The sequence below is a fragment of the Lutjanus erythropterus genome, chromosome 13 (genome assembly GCF_056507025.1).
Source record: "Lutjanus erythropterus isolate fLutEry1 chromosome 13, fLutEry1.hap2, whole genome shotgun sequence".
NCBI lineage: Eukaryota > Metazoa > Chordata > Actinopteri > Lutjaniformes > Lutjanidae > Lutjanus > Lutjanus erythropterus.
The window spans coordinates 2,845,001-2,863,677 of NC_139329.1; the positions used below are offsets into that span (position 1 = coordinate 2,845,001).

The 18,677-nt window shown below is 38.9% G+C and overlaps 1 protein-coding gene across 1 annotated transcript in view; it reads right to left on the reverse strand.

Annotated features, from left to right (window-relative positions):
- Nucleotides 1–11,814: 11,814 nt before the first annotated feature.
- zc3h18 (zinc finger CCCH-type containing 18) overlaps nucleotides 11,815–18,677 on the reverse strand; it is a 43,444-nt gene continuing 36,581 nt past the window's right edge. The window contains exons 17-21 of the mRNA XM_084733438.1: nucleotides 18,357–18,562; nucleotides 17,681–17,889; nucleotides 17,020–17,119; nucleotides 15,652–15,748; nucleotides 11,815–13,059 (exon numbers count right to left, since the gene is read on the reverse strand). Coding sequence (XP_084589564.1) covers nucleotides 12,831–13,059; nucleotides 15,652–15,748; nucleotides 17,020–17,119; nucleotides 17,681–17,889; nucleotides 18,357–18,562 — 841 coding nt within the window. The 3' untranslated portion in view covers nucleotides 11,815–12,830. The remainder of the gene's footprint in view (nucleotides 13,060–15,651; nucleotides 15,749–17,019; nucleotides 17,120–17,680; nucleotides 17,890–18,356; nucleotides 18,563–18,677) is intronic.

An 18,677-nucleotide genomic window follows, 5' to 3' on the forward strand; every position in this document is an offset into this window, starting at 1 on the left:
AAACCCTGTTTCAACCAACAGGAGCACTGAGATCAACTGATGCTGGTATTTTAACTGTTCTTAAAGTCGCCCACAAAACAAGCGGGGAAGCAGCTTTTAGCTCCTCTGCTCCAAGACTCTGGAACACTCAGCACAGTTACCTCAGACATCAGAGCTCTGTTGGCACTTTTAAAACTCAACTGAAAGCCTACTTGTTCAGGTGAGCTTTTAGTTAGTGTAATACTGGTCTGTCATTTTTACTGTCTTCATTTACCTGCCTGTTTATTAGATCTTCTATTACGGAGTTCTCTTTTATGTATAATGCCATACTGCTGCTTTTATTTTTTTCATTCTGATTTTATGTATTTTTGTCTGTGTTGTTTTTAATGCCACACTGTAAAACACTTTGAGTTGCATGTTATATAAGAAAGGTGCTATATAAATAAAAGTCCTTCTTATTATTATTCTTATTAGTAGTAGTAGTATTTATTACACTATCTGATCTACTTAGTTACTTTTAAAGTAATAAATGAGCACAGAGCACAAGTTAAATAAATATCCAAACCTTTCATCTGTATTTTAGTAGCAAATAAGGTGATCTGATCACAAACAATACCATATGGATGAAAACCCCCAAACGCTGCTGCAGGCACAGTTTTGGAACAGGAATGATTATTCACAGATTAATTGCCATTAAGAATTTGACCAATTAAAAATGTATTACTTGATATTTAATCAGTTGTCTGGATATTACGGTAATTGCACCTCATTTGTTGAATGAGTTTTGTATCCTATAAATTATTGATGATTAATCGATTAATTGATTTACACTTTAGCACTATCAGTTAAGTAAAAAGCACAAATGTTTTAGCTCTAGTTTCAGTGAAAACTGAGCAGAACAGAGACAGAGTCATTTAGACTGAAGGTTTGATTGAATCCTGCTGTTGATGATTCATGAAATGTCAATGATTAAAAAGTAACTAATACTCTGAAAAGACAGACAAGAATACTTTTTAGTTTTACTTAAGTATTTTTCCAACACCAGTACTTTTGTTTGTAATTGAGTAATATTTTAGTAATGCAAGAGTACTTGTACTTGAGTACTTTTTCCACCACTGCTCAAAATCTAATGTTATAAAATGAAGCCATGTTCTCGTCTGATACTGGTTAGCTTAGCTTTAGGCACAGCTAAACAAGAAAGATTTTCAGATAACATTGTAATCTAATGAAATAATAACGCTTACCAGTCAGATCATAGTCTCGGGCACAGACAGATTTTTAAAACAACCAAATGACAAATGAAGTAAATAAAAATAAAAACAAGAGTGGGGAAATATGATGAAGATAATCTCCAGTGTGTCTCTGTTGGGTAAAGTAGTCATCAAGTATGTGCAGGGGTGGAAGTAACTAATTACAAATACGCAAATTACTGTAATTAAGCAGTTTTATGGGGGGTACTTGAACTTTTATCAGTAGATTTTCAAGCCTGTACCTTTACTTGTACTTAAGTATGCATTACACTATGTAATCTACTTGGTTACTTTTAAAATCATAGTTGAGTACTGAGTACAATTTGAATTAATATCCAAACCTTTCATCTACATTTTAGATGCCAATCAGGTGATTTGATCACAAACAGACCAATGAAAACAGCAAAGGTTTGGAATAAGGATGTTACTGATTAGTCATTAATGATTGGTCATTAATCGATCATTTGAAAATGTATTTATGGATATTTAATCAATAGTCATGGCAGTAATTGCAACTCATTTGACATTGTTTTGTCTGGAAGAGCCATTTGTTGAATAAGGAAACTGAAACTTAGACTTAAAATGCAAAATGCAAAAAATAGATCTGAAAATGAGAATCTTATAAATGCTTCATGATTAATCGATCGGTTAAGGAAAATGCACAAATTTGCAACCTTGGTTTGTATCTGTGACTGTGACCACTGAGTAGAACAGAACAGGAGTTGGGAGCAATTCAGACTGAAGATTTAGAGAAACCGAAACCTCTAATGATTGAGAATCTCCCTTACAATGGAAGTGAATGGTGCCAAGTTTTCAAACTGAAAAAAAACAACCAGAAATTAAAAATAAAACCCTGCTATACTATACTATATATAGTATATACTATACTGCTCATCTGGTGTAATGCAAATCTCCTGAACCCCAACATGCCCATGTTACTTGCAACTAATTTAATTTATCTCAGTTGCTTGATTGCAATATTTTATGGGCACTGATTGATATTCTGCATCGACATGGTGCAAATATTTTAATATCTTTCTTGTCTATTTCTCTTGTATTGTCTTTTCACATTCTGAGACTTTAAAAATTATTCCAAGGGACATATATGAGGGCGTCCCCGCTCTTGGAACGGCTCCTTGGCTGAGAAAAAAACTGAGAAGCTCTTAGTTTGGGGACCTTCCTCTAAATGGTTCAAATAAAAACCGACAGTGTTCTCCTGACATTTTGGCGAGACGTCCAGCTGCCTCAGCTTCCTCCTGTGGACTTTGTGGCTCTACAACACTGTTGCGCTGCTTCCTCACTGCAAGTGTCATACTGTCTACAGTCGTTAGAAAGCTTTGTCACTTGAATATAAATAAACGTGATATTGGGACATTTGGGGGAATCTTAGGTCTCTGTAAATAATATGCAACGATTTGGCATTTTCACATTACTCACACTTTCACATTACTCAGTTTCACATTACTCACACTTTTTTCTAAAGTATCAGTTAGTGCTGTTTTATGCAAACAGAAATTTAATTTATAAACCCATTGAGACATATAATTATATGTTCTAACTGTCACACGAGAAGAACAACATTTAAAGTTTACACATCCCAGTTTTTGCAGATTTGCATTTTTATCACTCAATTATTGTGGCTCATTTTCAAAACAACAACTGTCTCAAAAGTGTTTCATGTAACATCACAACCTTATTGAATTGTTGCAAAAGGTCATAACTCACCCAAAATATTTAATTCATGTTTCAAAATCTGTTTTTTGTGTCAGTAAGGTTGGTGGACAATGCCACCAAAATGAAAAGTTGTTTTATCATGGTCTGAATCGTACTGTTGAAAATGTTTAGCTGTTTTTCCACCATGACAGTCAAACCTGCAAATATTTTTTCTATACAAATATATTTTCTGTTGACACTGATCACTCACTGTATGATGCAAGTCATGTATCACACTGAGCTTTAGATTCAGATTTCAACAGAAGGTAAGTGTTTACTGGTAAAGGTCAATAATGTACAACACTGTGAAGGATCTGTACATGTGTATCTATACAGTAAATTTACTGCAGCTATGTGATACATACAGGAGTGTCGTGGTAAATGCAGATATGGGTAAACTGTAGTTTCAACCTTTTTCCCTTCAGTGATTAAAACAATTAATGTGAAAATAGTCACATATAGAAAGTTTGTCACTGACCACGAGACGCGCCCTCAGGTCGGTACCTTCTCTGAGAGGAATGATTTCATGCACTGATTGTGTTGCGCAGTGAAACTCCACCCACGATGCCACGCTCCTCTCTGAAGAAGCCTGACAGCCTTTGTCACGTTTCCAGACACTTAAAATCACTCAAATGGAAATCTACAGCACCATCTCCACACGTCCGGAGGAAAAAGGGAAGTTCTTAACTTTAATAAACAGGGAAGACTGTTGACATAATGAAGGGCTGCATGAGAACATTTGGCAAGATGTGGAAACCCTTCTTCAATATGTACAAGAGCTGGATTTCCCTCTCTCCAAAAGGGTTCTTCCTGAGGGGCAAAGGTTCTACCCATAACCATTTGCTTCTGAAGTACATCCAAAGAACCCTTTGGAAGAAACAGTTCCTCAAGGATAGTTGAAGAACCCTTTTGTCAGGGATTCTTTGTACCATAATATAAAAGGGTTCTTGATATAATCCCTGAGTGGGTTCTAGTTTAACCCTTTAGATATAGAAATGTTCTCAGTAGAACCCCCTGGCTGAGTTCTGGATGAAGTCCTTAGAATATAAAAGTGGGTTTTAAAAGAAACCCCTTGAAAATATAAGGGTTTGTGGTAGAACCCCCTGTGTGGATTCTAAATAAAAACCTTAGAATATAATAATATTAATATTAAAGTGTTCTTCATAGAACACCTGAATGGGTTCTAGAGGAAACCCCTGGCTGGGGTTTAGATGAAACCACTTGAAAATTTAAAGGTTCCTGGTAGAACCCCCTGGGTGGGTTCTAAATAAAACCTCTGGAATATAATAAGGTTCTTGGATGAATCTCAAGTGGGTTCTAGATAAAACACCTTAAATATAAAGGTTCTCTATAAACCCCAGTGGGTGAGTTCTTGTTAGCACCCTTAGAGAGTGGAAAGATTCTGAACCGCAAGAAAGGTTTCTGGGTGGAACCTTTACACAAAAGAGGGGTTCTCCTTTAAAACCTCTCATAAGGGGTTCTGGGTGGAACCTTTAACAGATGGTTCTAGGTATAACGTTGATGGTGGGTTCAAGGTAGAACTCTCTGAAAGGGTTCCAGGTGGAACTTGTATAAAACATTCTAGCAGGTCCCAAAATGTGGACAAGCCAAACAACACTTTTTGGTTCTAGTTAGTACCTTTCTTTGTAAGAGTGCAGAGATCTCTGAGTGATTGATTAGGTATTTTACCCACATATAATTGTAACATGACACACAGCAGACTGTGTGTGTTTGTGTTTTTATATCTAATGTTATTATCATTTTCCTGGATTAGTTTTATATTGTTTCTATCTTCTTTATTACTTACACATTTGATTTATCATTATTGTATTGACCTTTGATTCATCAAATTCAAATAGCTTTATTGGCACAACGTGACACTGTACATGTTTTCAAAGCAAAGCATTTCTCAAAATGCCAAACACATGAAAACACACTGGAAACAGACTGTAACAAGATTTATATTATATCTATTTATATATAGAACTTTAATCAGGCCTGGGAAGTCGAGCCCGACAAGGCCCCACGCCTGACAAATCTCTGTCCAAAACTGACCTGAAGCTGTCCCTCATTTGCATATTTCAGCCCAAACCCGATTATTTTTCTTAACAAGCTTCCCTCTGTGTACCAAACAGTAGGAGTTGGCAGTGACAGGGACAATACATGGGAGGACTTTGGATTGGCAACGACAAAACTGGGGAGAAAAATTGGTGCCCCTGTCAGGTCCACTGGGTCCTGTCGAAATGTATTCCCTGATTTAACACTATTGTATTGACCAAATGTCATTGTCTTGTTAAAATATCAATAAACAGACTGTGGGGAAAAAAAGAGACCCACATGACTCACCTGTCATACAGCTGAACTCTACAATGTGTTTTAACTGTACTACAACAGAGAACAGTACTGGTGCTGTTTTTGGTTCCTGGTCATGCTGCCATCAGTGTGTGTGTATGTGTGTGTGTGTGTGTGTGTGTGTGTGTGTGTGTGTGTGTGTGTGTGTGTGTGCGCAGTGATATTTTGTCAGTGTCTACCTATCAAGAGAGGGGACTGTCCTCTCATCAACATGAGTGTGTTAGGGGCATTCACAGTTAACTTTCCACTGGTCAGTCCCCTCAGAGTATATTCAAAACTGTGAAGCCTCTACACACATAAACACGTCTTATATACACAGAGCAAGGACTTCTGGGAAAGTGCAGCCGATGGAAGTTGAGCCAGGGAGACGTTATTAGTTTTAAGTTAAAGCACTCTGACAGACATGACATGAGAGCTCAATCTGTACTCATTTACTGCTGGTTACAAACTAACTGACTAAAGATTTGAGTAACACTGTCTCTGACATCTCTGCAAGAAGTCAGCTGACCTTAAAGGTATAGTTCATCCAAAAATGAAAATTCAGTCATTATCTACTCACCCTCATGCTGATTGAAGTAGTTTAGTTTTTTAGCAAAACACTGCAGAGTTTCACAGGAAACCAGTGTCGCAGAATCTCCCAAACAATGGAAATAAATGGTGACCAGCTTTCAAACAGAAAAAACGTAATAACGTAATACAAGTCTGCTAAAGCCCTGACATGGCAAGTTGCCCTGGAAGGTGTCACTGACACCATGTTTCTAGCCTGGATCTTCACTGTAAAGTGTAGACCCTCAGTTTAGAGCCATGTTCACCTGTGCATGTCGGGGCTTGGAGGAGAATCTTTGGGAGATTCTGCAACAAATGCATGATTTTTATTTTGTGGAACCTGGTTTTTCCATGTAGACTCTGCATTGGCAGTTAGACAACATGAGCAAAACTTCACTGTCAATTAGTTTTGTGTGACAGGAGGATGTAGAACAGAAACTTTTTTTTTTCCTGGGGACTCACTTTTTAAAAATGACAAACCTTCACCACCGAAGTCACAATAAGCTTTATCAATAAATTCAGGTTCAAGTTTGTAAATTCATGCATAAAGGAACATTTCTGAACCTTTTCACTGCCATTTCTGCATCTTCTTATATTATCTTGGTGCTCCACTGAAAACATATATACATGTTAAAACTTTAGAGATGAAAAATAAATTCATGTAGGCCATCTCACTTTTTTCTGTTACCAGGAAAACAAAATAGGACATTTTAAGCTCCTTAATGAAACAAAATAAGTGCATTTAGACAGATTTAGGGGGCTGTTGCTTTTTTCTCTCATCAGTAAATTCATAGACTCATTTTCACTTTTGTAGATCTTTCTGTCATTAGAGCTATCCATTTAATCTCTGGGTGTATTTAACCCATTACAAGCAATGTTGCGAATCAATAAGCAGTAGTGATTCACAGTAATGTTGTTTTTTTTTATATGATTTTTACACCAATGAGATGAAGTTCCTTCATTGTTCAGGTATTTACTACATTGTGATATTTAGCCAACATTTATCAGCTAACATACACTGATATTGATAACTGATACAGCTGGACCGGCCAATATCGACCGATACTTAAACTGAAAAATCCAAACAGAAAAAAAGAACTGAAAAAAAACAACAAAAAAAAACAACCTAAAATGCCTCTATACTGCTCATCTTGTGAGTCTGCGACACTGTTTACCTGTTAAACTCCAATCTTTTGTAGACTAAAAAACTAAGCCTGACCTTAAATCAGAGAGTCACAGGGGCAGCCCGTAGCATGAGTTCACACTGTCATCTTTGTTCCTGTGTGTTAATGTTGGGAGGCCAGCAGACAAAACATTCATATTTTCTTCTAGCATGGGTCATAGTGTAAAAAACACACTGAATGTATAAGATTTTTATGTTTGGTGGAAAGCGCTCAACAAAGGAAAACAATCTTTCATCACCTGATCTTCCTCTGTTGTATGTTGAAGAGGGAGTTCCTGGGGAAAAATACAAAGCGTGGTAAAGTTGGAGGGGTGTTTTTTGACTATTTTAACTGCCTTTTTTGGATAATTATTTGCCTGAAATGTGTATTAGTGTGCATTGTATTTCAAATATAGATGTTTGGATAATTTGTGGAACAGGTGTAAATCACCTGGGGGATAACTGATTATTAAAGACTAATACATTTGTTTTAGTAGGATCGAGCTGAAAAAAGGGAGGAGGCTGGAGTTCCTGGAGGTTCAGTGTGACCAGTGTGAACAGAAATAAGACAGACAGCAGAGGGTCCAGTTCTTAAAGGGACATTGCCTATAGTGCAGAGCTGAGTTTTTCTTTGTTTTTCCACAGTTTTGCATTTAGTATTCTTTTTGTTGTGTTGTATTTTTCCCTCCCTTCAGTTATTTTTCTTTTCCAAATTGGGGGCATTTATCTTTGTATGTTGCCTGGTTCTAACCTTTCTGTTTTTTTTTTTTTTACACAGAACCATCTGGGTAGTCATCCTTAGAACCTGGAAAAGGGCACGTACTTTCAAAAAGCACTTGGCAGGTGTTTCTGTCTATCTGTCTATCACACCTAGCACGGGCTAACTTAAACCAATCAGATCAAACTCTTTCTGAAGCTGGAGAAAAGCCTTCACTCCTAATCTTTGTTACTCTTTCAATGAAGAAATACTCTCCAGTTCTGATGTAACGGATGCTATCACAGTATCTACACTAATCCTTCAAGAGCTGCCATTTTTTGTTTGAGATGAGTCATTTCCATGGACACGTCTTGCTGTCGTCGTACCTAAAACCATGACTGGCTGCACCACTTTTGCTTCAGACACAATCAGATCACTTGAAGCCTGAAAAGATGGATGTTCACGTGATCCTGAGATCTCGCGAATTCAGCAGCCTCACAAGGTAAGTCATTTTTGGCACTTGCATTGACCTTCATCTACCAAAAAACCTTAACTAGAAACCCTGGAGAAACTTTAGATGCAAATTAACTATAATGACTCAAACATCTTTTGTGAAAAATCCTGGCGTATTTTCAGAGAGAGAGTTTGGGACTTCCTGAATACATTTTAGTGAGTATTCTTGGAGAAAGCCTGTACTGTGACTAATACAGAAACTGTATGTGAATCACTGTTCATCTTTCAGGCTGAAACAGTAGCAGCTCACTTTTAACCACAAATTTAAATGCTAAGGTTCAAGCACAAGTCACAATATCAGACTGTAAACCACTTTCCAGTGTCTGTTTCATCCAGATAATATCTTCTCCATCGAGAAAAGCCCTCAGTGCCGTTCTTTTCTCTTCTGTCAATGAGGAAATACTGTCCAGTTCTGATATAACTGATGCTATCACAGTATCTATGCTAACCTCTTAATGAGCCAACATTATCTGTTTGAGAGCAGATGCTTACATAGACGCCTCTTGCTGTTGTCACACCTAAAACCACAGCTGGAGTGGTCAGTAGTTCCTCTTAGGACGCTGATGTGTGATGGCCTGTACCTGGCATTAAAAGTAACTTAAAAAATCAATCCCAAGATAAACAGGTAGTTGCTGTTAGATTGGTCACCTTATATAAAGCCCAGTATCATCGATGTAACAGCTGGACATTATATTTGCAAATGATGTCATCAAGAGAGAGTATATAGATGGAGAATAAAATGGGACCCAGAACTGAACCCTGGGGGACACCACATGCATGGTTGAGAGGGATGGACCTGAGCTTGAGCTAGTTTAACAATCGAATTTCCATTACTGTCCATTTGTCTGTTTGATACAAAGATTTGGCTATTCTTTTTTTCAGCGGTCAATGACACACCAGACTCCTCTATCGTTACTGACTGTGAGGATCACCTCACATCAGATGTTGAAGGCATGAATGTCAGAGAAAGTAAAAGTGTGCATACCAGCACACCACTCCTGTCTGCTCTTAAGAATTTGCAGTACCCGTGCCACTGCCCCACTCAGCATGCAAATACAGTAAACACATTTGCAACATGGCTTGTTGTTTTTAACCAACCGCCCAACAGTGCATTTACAAGGAACCAAGTGATGTACTTACAGAACGTCAGCTGAGTAGGTGGTCCTTCAGTGTGGCTCAGGACACACTGAGCACACACTGCAGAAAGAATTAGGTCTGAGCGATCAGATCTCCAATGTTGTCCTGAGTGCTGCCACACTTGTCACCTAGGACACATGTTAATACCAGGTCTGAACAGGGTCTAAGATAGGATCTGAACCATTTTAAGGCCACAACAGTGATTCCTGCCCAGTCTGTCAATGAATATACTGTGATCAAGTGTGTTAAAAACAGTACTTGAGCTGTGGTGTTCATTGGACTGAATGGCTGCCATGTAATGCGGTGGAGGTCACCCCATCAGAAATCGGACCAACTGTCCAACCATCTGCTGACATATATAGTTACTTGTGTCTTTTCATATTAAGATTTTATATAACAAAAAACATGTAAAAATCTATAGAGTACCATGTATTGTTTAGTGCTACATTAGTGTAACAGAACCTAGTTTTTTTCTTCTTTCCTGTATCTTTAAACCATCTCACTGTTTAAAGGAAATAAGTCGTAAATGTCCCCAGGCTCAAAAATTGGAATGGTTCATCAGATCTTCCCACTGGGAATGTTGTGCTAGCTCTTAACAGGGATGTTTATTCAGTTACAGGAAAATAAGCAAATTCCTGGTTCAGATAAAGGTTACAGTTAAGTGTAAAACTGAAAAGAATTCCTAAATGCAAAACACCTCACGTATCCAGAAAAATACCTCTATCCATTTGTTCCTCCTAAATGACTGAACCTTGTCTCACGTCTCTTACAATACAACTAAACAATAGTCCTCAGACTTTAGCTAAAAAGGCTAAATACATTTAAATTTCCATGTATTTTGGTAGAAATTAATACTTGTATTCACTAAAATGGGATTAAATGGATTTAAATGGATTTCAGCAGCCACTACTTTAGTGTCTTAATGATAAATTCCTTAAAGATACCAAATAAAACTCTTTAAGAGGATGAATACTCCTTCAATAATACCAGGAAAACAGAGCACCTGTCTCATCGGCAGCAGTGAGAAGACTCCAGAATACTTTCCTTTCACAGGCAGTTTCAAAGAAAAAGACTTGATCGTCTTTCACACAGTTTCCGCTAAATTACTGGGATAACCTTTCAGGTACTGCTGGTGATTTTCACCATTCACACATGCAGTTACATTCAGGAACATTTCCGTCTGGCACCTTTTCACACTTCATGGCACAGCTGGAATAGACAGGGCTGGGGTCAAACTGATGTTGGTAATGCAAAGTGCCACATAACTCAAAAGAAGATGGGATACATCAGGACGTACATGGTGGGTGAGGAGCTGTTAAAGTTTGTGAGACAGGTAATGTTTTTTTGTTACTGCTGGAGTTGCATGATTGGTTTTCTTGCTCCAAGTGAAAGTGCCTTTCTTCAGATGGCCGTGACTCTGCTTGTGCTTGTCCCTGAAATGTTACTAGGGGTCTTGAGGTGGGAGATCGGCAGAACGGATTTCCCTCGATATTGATCCCTGCTCCATTAACATGTGGGAACACTGAGGAAATGTTCCTGAACATTTTAGGTATAGACTGCATGTATGGGGCTCTAATGTCTACAGCTATTTTAACATGCAGAGCACATGTATAATCGTATTTTAGCATGTTAGCATACTAACATTTGCTATCTATAATGAAACAGACTGCAGCTGAGGATCATTTACACCTGGTATTAAAATGCGATCTGTGAATTATCCAGATAAGGAAAAGCGGATATTAATGCAAGGGTGTAAATGCTTTGTGATCACACCTGCCTGACCACATCTGGAGGTAGTCTCTCTTGCACTGTGTTTGGATCTTGGCAAGGTATAAATACAATCTGTACAACTCATCTGGATACAGAGCGCATTTTAATACCAGGTGTAAATGGGACGCTAGTGATCAAAATTCATCCTCTGAAGAATGTCGTCTGACCCCAAATTTCATGGGAATTCAACTGGTATTTAAAAAATAAAAAATACCAACCGCATGGGGACCCTGCAGGATCAAAGTCTTTGGTATTCATCCTCTGGGGACAATGATTGTAATTTACAGTCTGGACCAAGTGAACAACTGAGCAACATTTCCATAGCAAATGCTGCTAGCGTGGCTAAAAATCAGAGCACATTTGAAACTGTAGCCAAAGCATGAGTGCAACACTTCAATAGGAATGACAGTGACTTTTATTAGAAAAAAGACACTAGTGAAATGAACCATTTCACAACACTGGACCAGGTTAATGCAATTCTCCAAAGGTTGTAATGAATCAACGCTTTGGTGGACAACTTCATCAAATACCATGGATCGGCTGTCTGTAAGAGATTTAAGCCCTGAGTGATCATGGTTAATTTCACTACATATTTTTCATTCTTTATCTTGAACAGTGCTATCTAAATGATTCCATAAACATGTGACTGCATCTGTATTCAAACACTCCAGCAGAGAAAAAACAGATGAGCAACATTCTCTTTATCAAAATAGTTTATTTAGAAGGCTTTTGTCACAAAAGCAAGACATATCTTGTCTCTAAATGTCCCCATTCCACCTCTCATACTCCTCCAACTAAAAATGTGACACAAATAAAACATCAGTTTATCACTTGAGAAGAGCTAAGAAGAAAACAAAATGCTGCAGTTTAAAAAAAAAGCAATACTTCACATCACTGTTGTCTATAATCATACCTTTGAAAGATTGAACGCTGTCCTAAAACACAGAACGCAGACTAGTCATTGGTTAACGGTGGGCCCACTGTGAACAAAGCGCTGGCTCATGAGCGCTTACAGTGGTTGAATATGGATGCTCAAGAATTTGTAGATTTATACAAAGAAGCCTTGTGAAGGCCTGTGGGCTGTCAGTACCCTGTAGAGCTGACCCAACAGTCACATCACTCCACAGAGAGGAAACGAAAGAAAACGTGAGAGAACAAGATGATAAAAGGGGGCAGAGAAAGACAGACAGAAGTAGTAGATTCAATGTGTATAAATCTGTTATTCATCACACCACGAGGAAGATGCTTTCTTTTCACTGAAGGAACAGAGTGAGAAGCAAGTGATCAAGTGCACCATACTACCCTCCGGTTTGTGTTCTGTAAAGTCTACACTCCATTCCTGAGGCGTCCTTCCCTCACCAAATGCCCAAATGTTTCCTCCTGATTCTCGTTGATGAGGTAACCTGCAGCTGAGACATTCAAAGACTTGAGGGGAGCTAAGGTCGGGCAGATGGGAGTGAACAACACTTTAGAATGGAGCAGAGCCAAACCCCTCCCGAGGGCAAACAAGCAGAAGATGGTTTTCGTGGCGACCACTTCCTCTTCACTTACACAATAGCCTTTATACATGAACCATACAACATTTTTATACGTCCATTGAAGGCAGGGAGGGAAAAAAAAAATGCTCCGTCCCATGACCCTCGCTGTATCTCCGGCTCACAAGGCCGCACGGGCAGGCAGACTGGCGAACAGGTGAGGAGCCGGCTTCCTTTTATTTGGCAGGGATCTTTGCTCGTTTCCGGGCGATGGCGTCCTCCACGGCCTTCAGCTGTTTCAGCAGCTCCTCACGGCGTGACAGTGTGTTGCTGGGTTTGTTGGAGCCTGAGCCAGAGCTGGAGCCAGAGCTGGTGGCTGAAGCGGAACCTGGGGCAGCCGGCTTGCCCGAAGGCGCTGCTGGACCTTTCCCAGATGACTTGGGGGGTGGTGACAGAGGACGTTTTCTGAGGAAGAAGAACAGCAGTCAGGCTTCCATTTTATATAGCATATAGCATCACATGACCAAGAATATAAAGTGGAAAACAGCCAATTATAAACACAGAAACAATACAAATAAGCAGCTATAATCACCAAATGTGGCTGCAAGTGACAAAAGGCCATTATCTCTATTTTTTAATCTATATATTATCACATCTATATTGTATTAACTATATTTATTATTTACATATTTAAAGGAATAAGTCATGTGTTTTTTACTATTAAAAGCATGTAAATGAGCCACACTGTTACCATCACCGGGTATTAATGCAGATGTGAAAACAGTCTGCCTTACTGAGTCAGTTACTCAGTAAGGCAGACTGTTGCATCATCTGTATGTTAGTTCAAACTAACCCTCATTGTTACATGTTGCTAGATAGAGATTTATGGATTATTATATTAAAGCAGGTTCTTCCTGTTTTTATGTAAACAAGTTGTTGGTAATGTTTTACACCCACTGATTGCATCACCCGGTGAAACTAGATCAACAGACAAAACTAGGCTTGTGTATTTATGATCTGGTTAGGATGTAAATTAATATGGATGACACCTCTGGCATTTGATGGAAAAAAAAGTTTTAAGATTTCACAAGAAGTCAGGAAACCTCAAATTATGAAACATCACACAGCATGACTACTTGCATCAGTCAAGTAATAATAAACAGATAGTATAATAATCAGATTCGTCATTCTAAACTGTAGGAATATGAGTAACTCAAACGCACTTTTGTGTATAAGTATTAAATTAAAACACAGTCATACCTACACTTACAAAGAGTTAGCAGTTAATATTAATATATAGTCTGGTCCTGAAAACTTTTGCAACTTGTGTTACAGCCTGTGAAGCTACAGTGACTTTCTATTTACATAATTCATTGCTTTTCATAATTTAAGCCTTAACCAAAGTTTTAATGTCGCAACCCTGTGTAGTAAAACACTAGTTTGAAATTGGCGAACAGTTACAGTGACTTTACACACAAACTTGCTCTCTCCAGTCCCTTCAGGAAGTTGTGATCCCAACAATTCAGGTAAATTTAACCAATCCCTGTGAATTCTGCACATCCTCCTCACATCCAGGGCTCAATTTCATCAATCATCATTGCTTCCCATGAGGTCTACCAATCATAGCAGTTCCCCAGCACCAACATCATAAATGTACATCTTAATGAAACGACTCAATGTTTTGTTTTATGAGTCACTATTTATTTTTTTTTTTTTGCATGTATGTCTTTTTTTTTTATTTCATTATGGGTACTAAAAAGAATACATCATTTGTCAGCATTATATTGACATTTATAAATGCTCTGCACACTTTTAGATTTTATAATTTTGTGTCGTTTTGACTGAGTTTGAGCTCCAAACAGGTTTAATTTCTTTGTGGAAAAACCCAAGATGCACTTCTTCATCTACAAGTAAAGCATATTTTGTTAGAATTTTTGTAATCCGGAGCCTACTTACTTACTTTTTTAAAATGAATACAAAAAAAAAACAATTAATAAATAAATAAATATATAAATACAGCCTTTTGCAATTTTTACTTGCTCCTGTTGTTGCATTGCAAAAAAAGCCTAAACACATTGCAACAAGCATAACAGTCTTTTAGAAAAGCTGCCCTGAAATCACAGACATTTTGTGGTACATTTTGTACCACAAAACCCCCCAAAGCAGCCCGTGGAATCCTAGAAGGACTGACTGACTATCCATCTGTTTTGGAAAATTATTTTAAGTCAAGTCACTTTCATTTATAATGCAAGATCACAACAGAAGTTATCTCAGGGTACTTTTCATAGAACATGTGTAAACTGTTTTCTTTATAATATTATTTACCCAGCATTTACCACAAACAGCATGCACTACACAACAATGGTGAGTGTGGGGAAGTCACAAAGTATTGAGAGATGAACAAACACATTGTTGGTTTTGGTGTTTTCAAGGAATTTGCTGACAATAACTAAATTATATAACAGTGCAGCCTTTTCCATTAATGGAAACATGCAAACACACAAAATTGTGTACAGTGTGACTTATTTTCATCATCATAGGTAATGGAACTGTCTTGACAAAAGACAGGCAATGCTTCTACATTACTTTTAAACTGAAAATAAACGTTGTGCAGATTGAAAAACTCACAAAAAAAAACCAAAACATCTAATTAATTCAAAATGTCACCCAGCTCTACTAAGATCTGTAGGATTAGGTGAACAGTCTAACTACAAAGCACTATTTCACACTGGGGAATTTGTGGGAGAGCCAGAGAATATTATGAAACGTGCAAAGGTGATGTAATATTTGTGTGCTTCCACTTCTGTGGCGTGTTCCTCATTTTGGATCAACATGTGTGGTCAAGCAAACTTCATGCTCTGGAAACCCTGACCTCTTTGGCCTGAATAAATATGATCACTGCTGGTGATAAAAATCATGTGTCAGAAAGAAAAAGCTGACTTTAGAATTTCCACACTTCCAGCTGAATGACCTTTAACCTTCTGTTTTTGAATAATAAAGCCTTAAAGGATAAACATCACAGTCCTGCAGCAATAACATGGTTAAGGTTGCACCAACCTGTCTCCCTGGGGGGGCACTGGTCGTGGCCCTTGGCCTCTGGGTCGTTCCATTCGAGGGGACAGCGGGGGTCGGCCAGGTATCCTCTTGTCACGCCCTGAAAAACACCAGTTTCAGAGTTACTGAGGCTTTTAGGACGGTGGCTTTTGCTTAGAGTGAGTTAATTAAAGTTTTCATAAAATGTCTCTACTTCCACATTAGGTGAGGTAAAGTAGGATGTGGGCTTGTGTGCGTTTGGAAGAGAAACTTAATGGACAGAATTGCTACTTTACAACCTGTACTTCCAGGTCTGAACAGGAAGTAATCAGACCATGCAGACCTCTGTGACGTGTTTGTTTTAGTCATATATACAGTTCCCTGTAGCCCCTCATGAAACACTTAAAGGGATAGTGTGGTTGTATGATGTAATTGTCAGTGTATTACCTACAGCAGATGGTGGTCAACAGGCCCTCAGTTTGGAGAAGCAGAGAGGAGCACTGGCCACAGAGGCCAAGCAATGTACTGCTATGGACGGTGTCAGCAGCAACGCCGAAGTCACACAATAATCACAAACTAGCTGACCAATCGAGGCAGCTGTACACCAGCAGCTCCTGTGTTCTGCCACATAAACTTACTGGTTTGGACAGTGAGGAAGAGCAATATTTGGCTTATATAACTGTGCTTTCCCATCAGAAAAGGCTGTCTGACAGCAAGGTAAAGCAGACACATTATGCTAAATATAGTGTGCACTTACACTGATGTTAAAGGACAAAGAAAAAAGTATAAAGCAGTGGTTCTCAAATAGGGGGCAGGAAACCCCCGGGGCTCTGTGACATTATGTCATTAATTCCTACATTTAAATCATCAGGATATAAGAAATGTGTTTATTTACATAAAAAAACTTTTCATTCTTCTTTGTCCTTTGGATGCTCCTGTTAGGGGTTGCCACAGGGGATCATCTGCTCACTGGCAACCCTACCTGGTATGGATCTGCATATGACTCGGTATAGACTTCTTATGCTGGACGCCTTTGCTGTTGAAACCCTCCCCATTTATCAGGGCTTGGGGCAGGCAGTTTGGGAATTTGCTGGCTTGTGTATCCCAGTGGATGGGGAACTAGGGTAGACTTTGACATGTCTCCATGGGGGAGTCAAACTGCTGACCCTGTGATCTGAGCCACAGCCACCCAATAACTTTGCATTAAACAACTTGTACCAATTATCAGAAGATGCAGCATAATGAAAAATCCTACAAAAATGTCTCTTGGTCCAGAATATACAACTGATATAGATCAAACATATCCATGTTTCTTATGTGTAATTAATTATGAATTCCAGTAAAGAGAAAGAGCTGTGTTTATGGTGCTGCATCAGTCAGCAGGTTTCTCACCTCTGTCAGGAGACATGGCCATTCTCTTGCTGAGGGGGGAACCTGGCCTGTCTTTGTCTGAAGGCAGGTACCTCTTCCTGTTGCCCTTATCACCCTGCTGCTGGAAAAGAGTCAAACTGGTTAATGCCACATTAAATTGCAATACAAAAAAAAAAAAAAAGACAAACAAATTACAAAAAAAATCAACAGTTTCAACACATCCAAACTGGCTGAGTGGATTTTTTTTTTTAGAAAACACTATTTAAACAAGTTAACAAGGACCATTTACAAGAATAGTGTGTCATTTTGGGAAATTTACCTTATTGTTAAGAGAAAGATGAAAAGAACGATATCATGCTAAACACAAGTCTAGAGGTGTGAGTTGACTAGCTTAGTATAGCATGAAGAGTGGAAGCTAGAAGAAACAGATACCCTAGCTATGACCAAAGGTAACAAAATCCACCTACCAGCACCTCTAAACTAATTACTAATCACTAATTAACATGTTTATTGGTCTTGTAAAACAATAAAATTGTGGTTTTTATGAACTGACTATTTCTTGGTTGGGAGCAGTGACTTTGTGGAACAGAGGAAGACTTGACAGCTACGACTGGTAAGTGAGAAAATATGTTTTTTTGTCATGGTTTAATGGTTTAAAAATGGGAGGAGGAACAATAGTAACCTTGTTGAGGAGGGTGAGTTTAATATCTTTGTGGGAACCTGAGCCTCCGTAGCTTCCTGGTGGACCCATGGAGCCTGGTGGGGGATGTGGGCCACCCCTGCTACCAGGTCCTGACCTAGGCATGGGGTTGCCTCCTCGAGGTGGGGCACCAGATGGGTCCATCTTCCTGCGGTCCTCCCTGAAGGGTTCGTCCTTCTTTGATGGTCTCTCTGTGATGAGGACGGGAAAACATGGGAACCATTAGAGGCTAATCATCAATTTTATGTAATTCCCATTTACAGAAAAGTCCACAGACTATTAAAAAATAATATTCATCTCATACCTATTAGAATTCTTTAGCAAATATTCAGAAGGATAAAGGAAGGAGGAAATATCTGTCTTAAATGTCCTATTCAGGTGGGCTTTCACTTTGACACGTACATAAGTGTAAAGGTCAACTGATGGTAGCTTAACAGCAATCATAAAAAACTGTTAGTGGAAATAACTGCTAAATGAAATAGTATTCGTGTTGTTTAAAATGTCTTTAACCAGCCTTTACTTATTCATTTGAGACTTGATCATTATTTGAATACTGGCTTAACTGAGAACGTAGGGTTTACATGTCATGCTGTTGTGTATCAGCCTGCCTATGTGTCTTGTGTGTCTGCTGAATGGGGCCTTTGCTGCCCATACTAACCCCTGTTCTTGTCTCTGCCATGTGGTGGCCGGTCCCGCACACCCCCTCGCTCCTTGCGGGGGTGATTTGGTGTTGGCGAGCGGGAGCTGGCAGAGGACACCGGGCTGGCCAGGTCGGCGTACATGTCATCTGAGTCTGCGCTACGCACTGAGCTGCTGCTGGAGGACGCTGAGGACACCGATGACACGCTGCTCACACTCAGTGATCTGCGGCAAGAGACGAGTGTGTCAGTCACACAAGGGAAGATTACTTGCATATTGCTGACTGAATGCTGTCATCACCCACAGCTCACATGTCTGCGCACACACCCTAAATGACTAA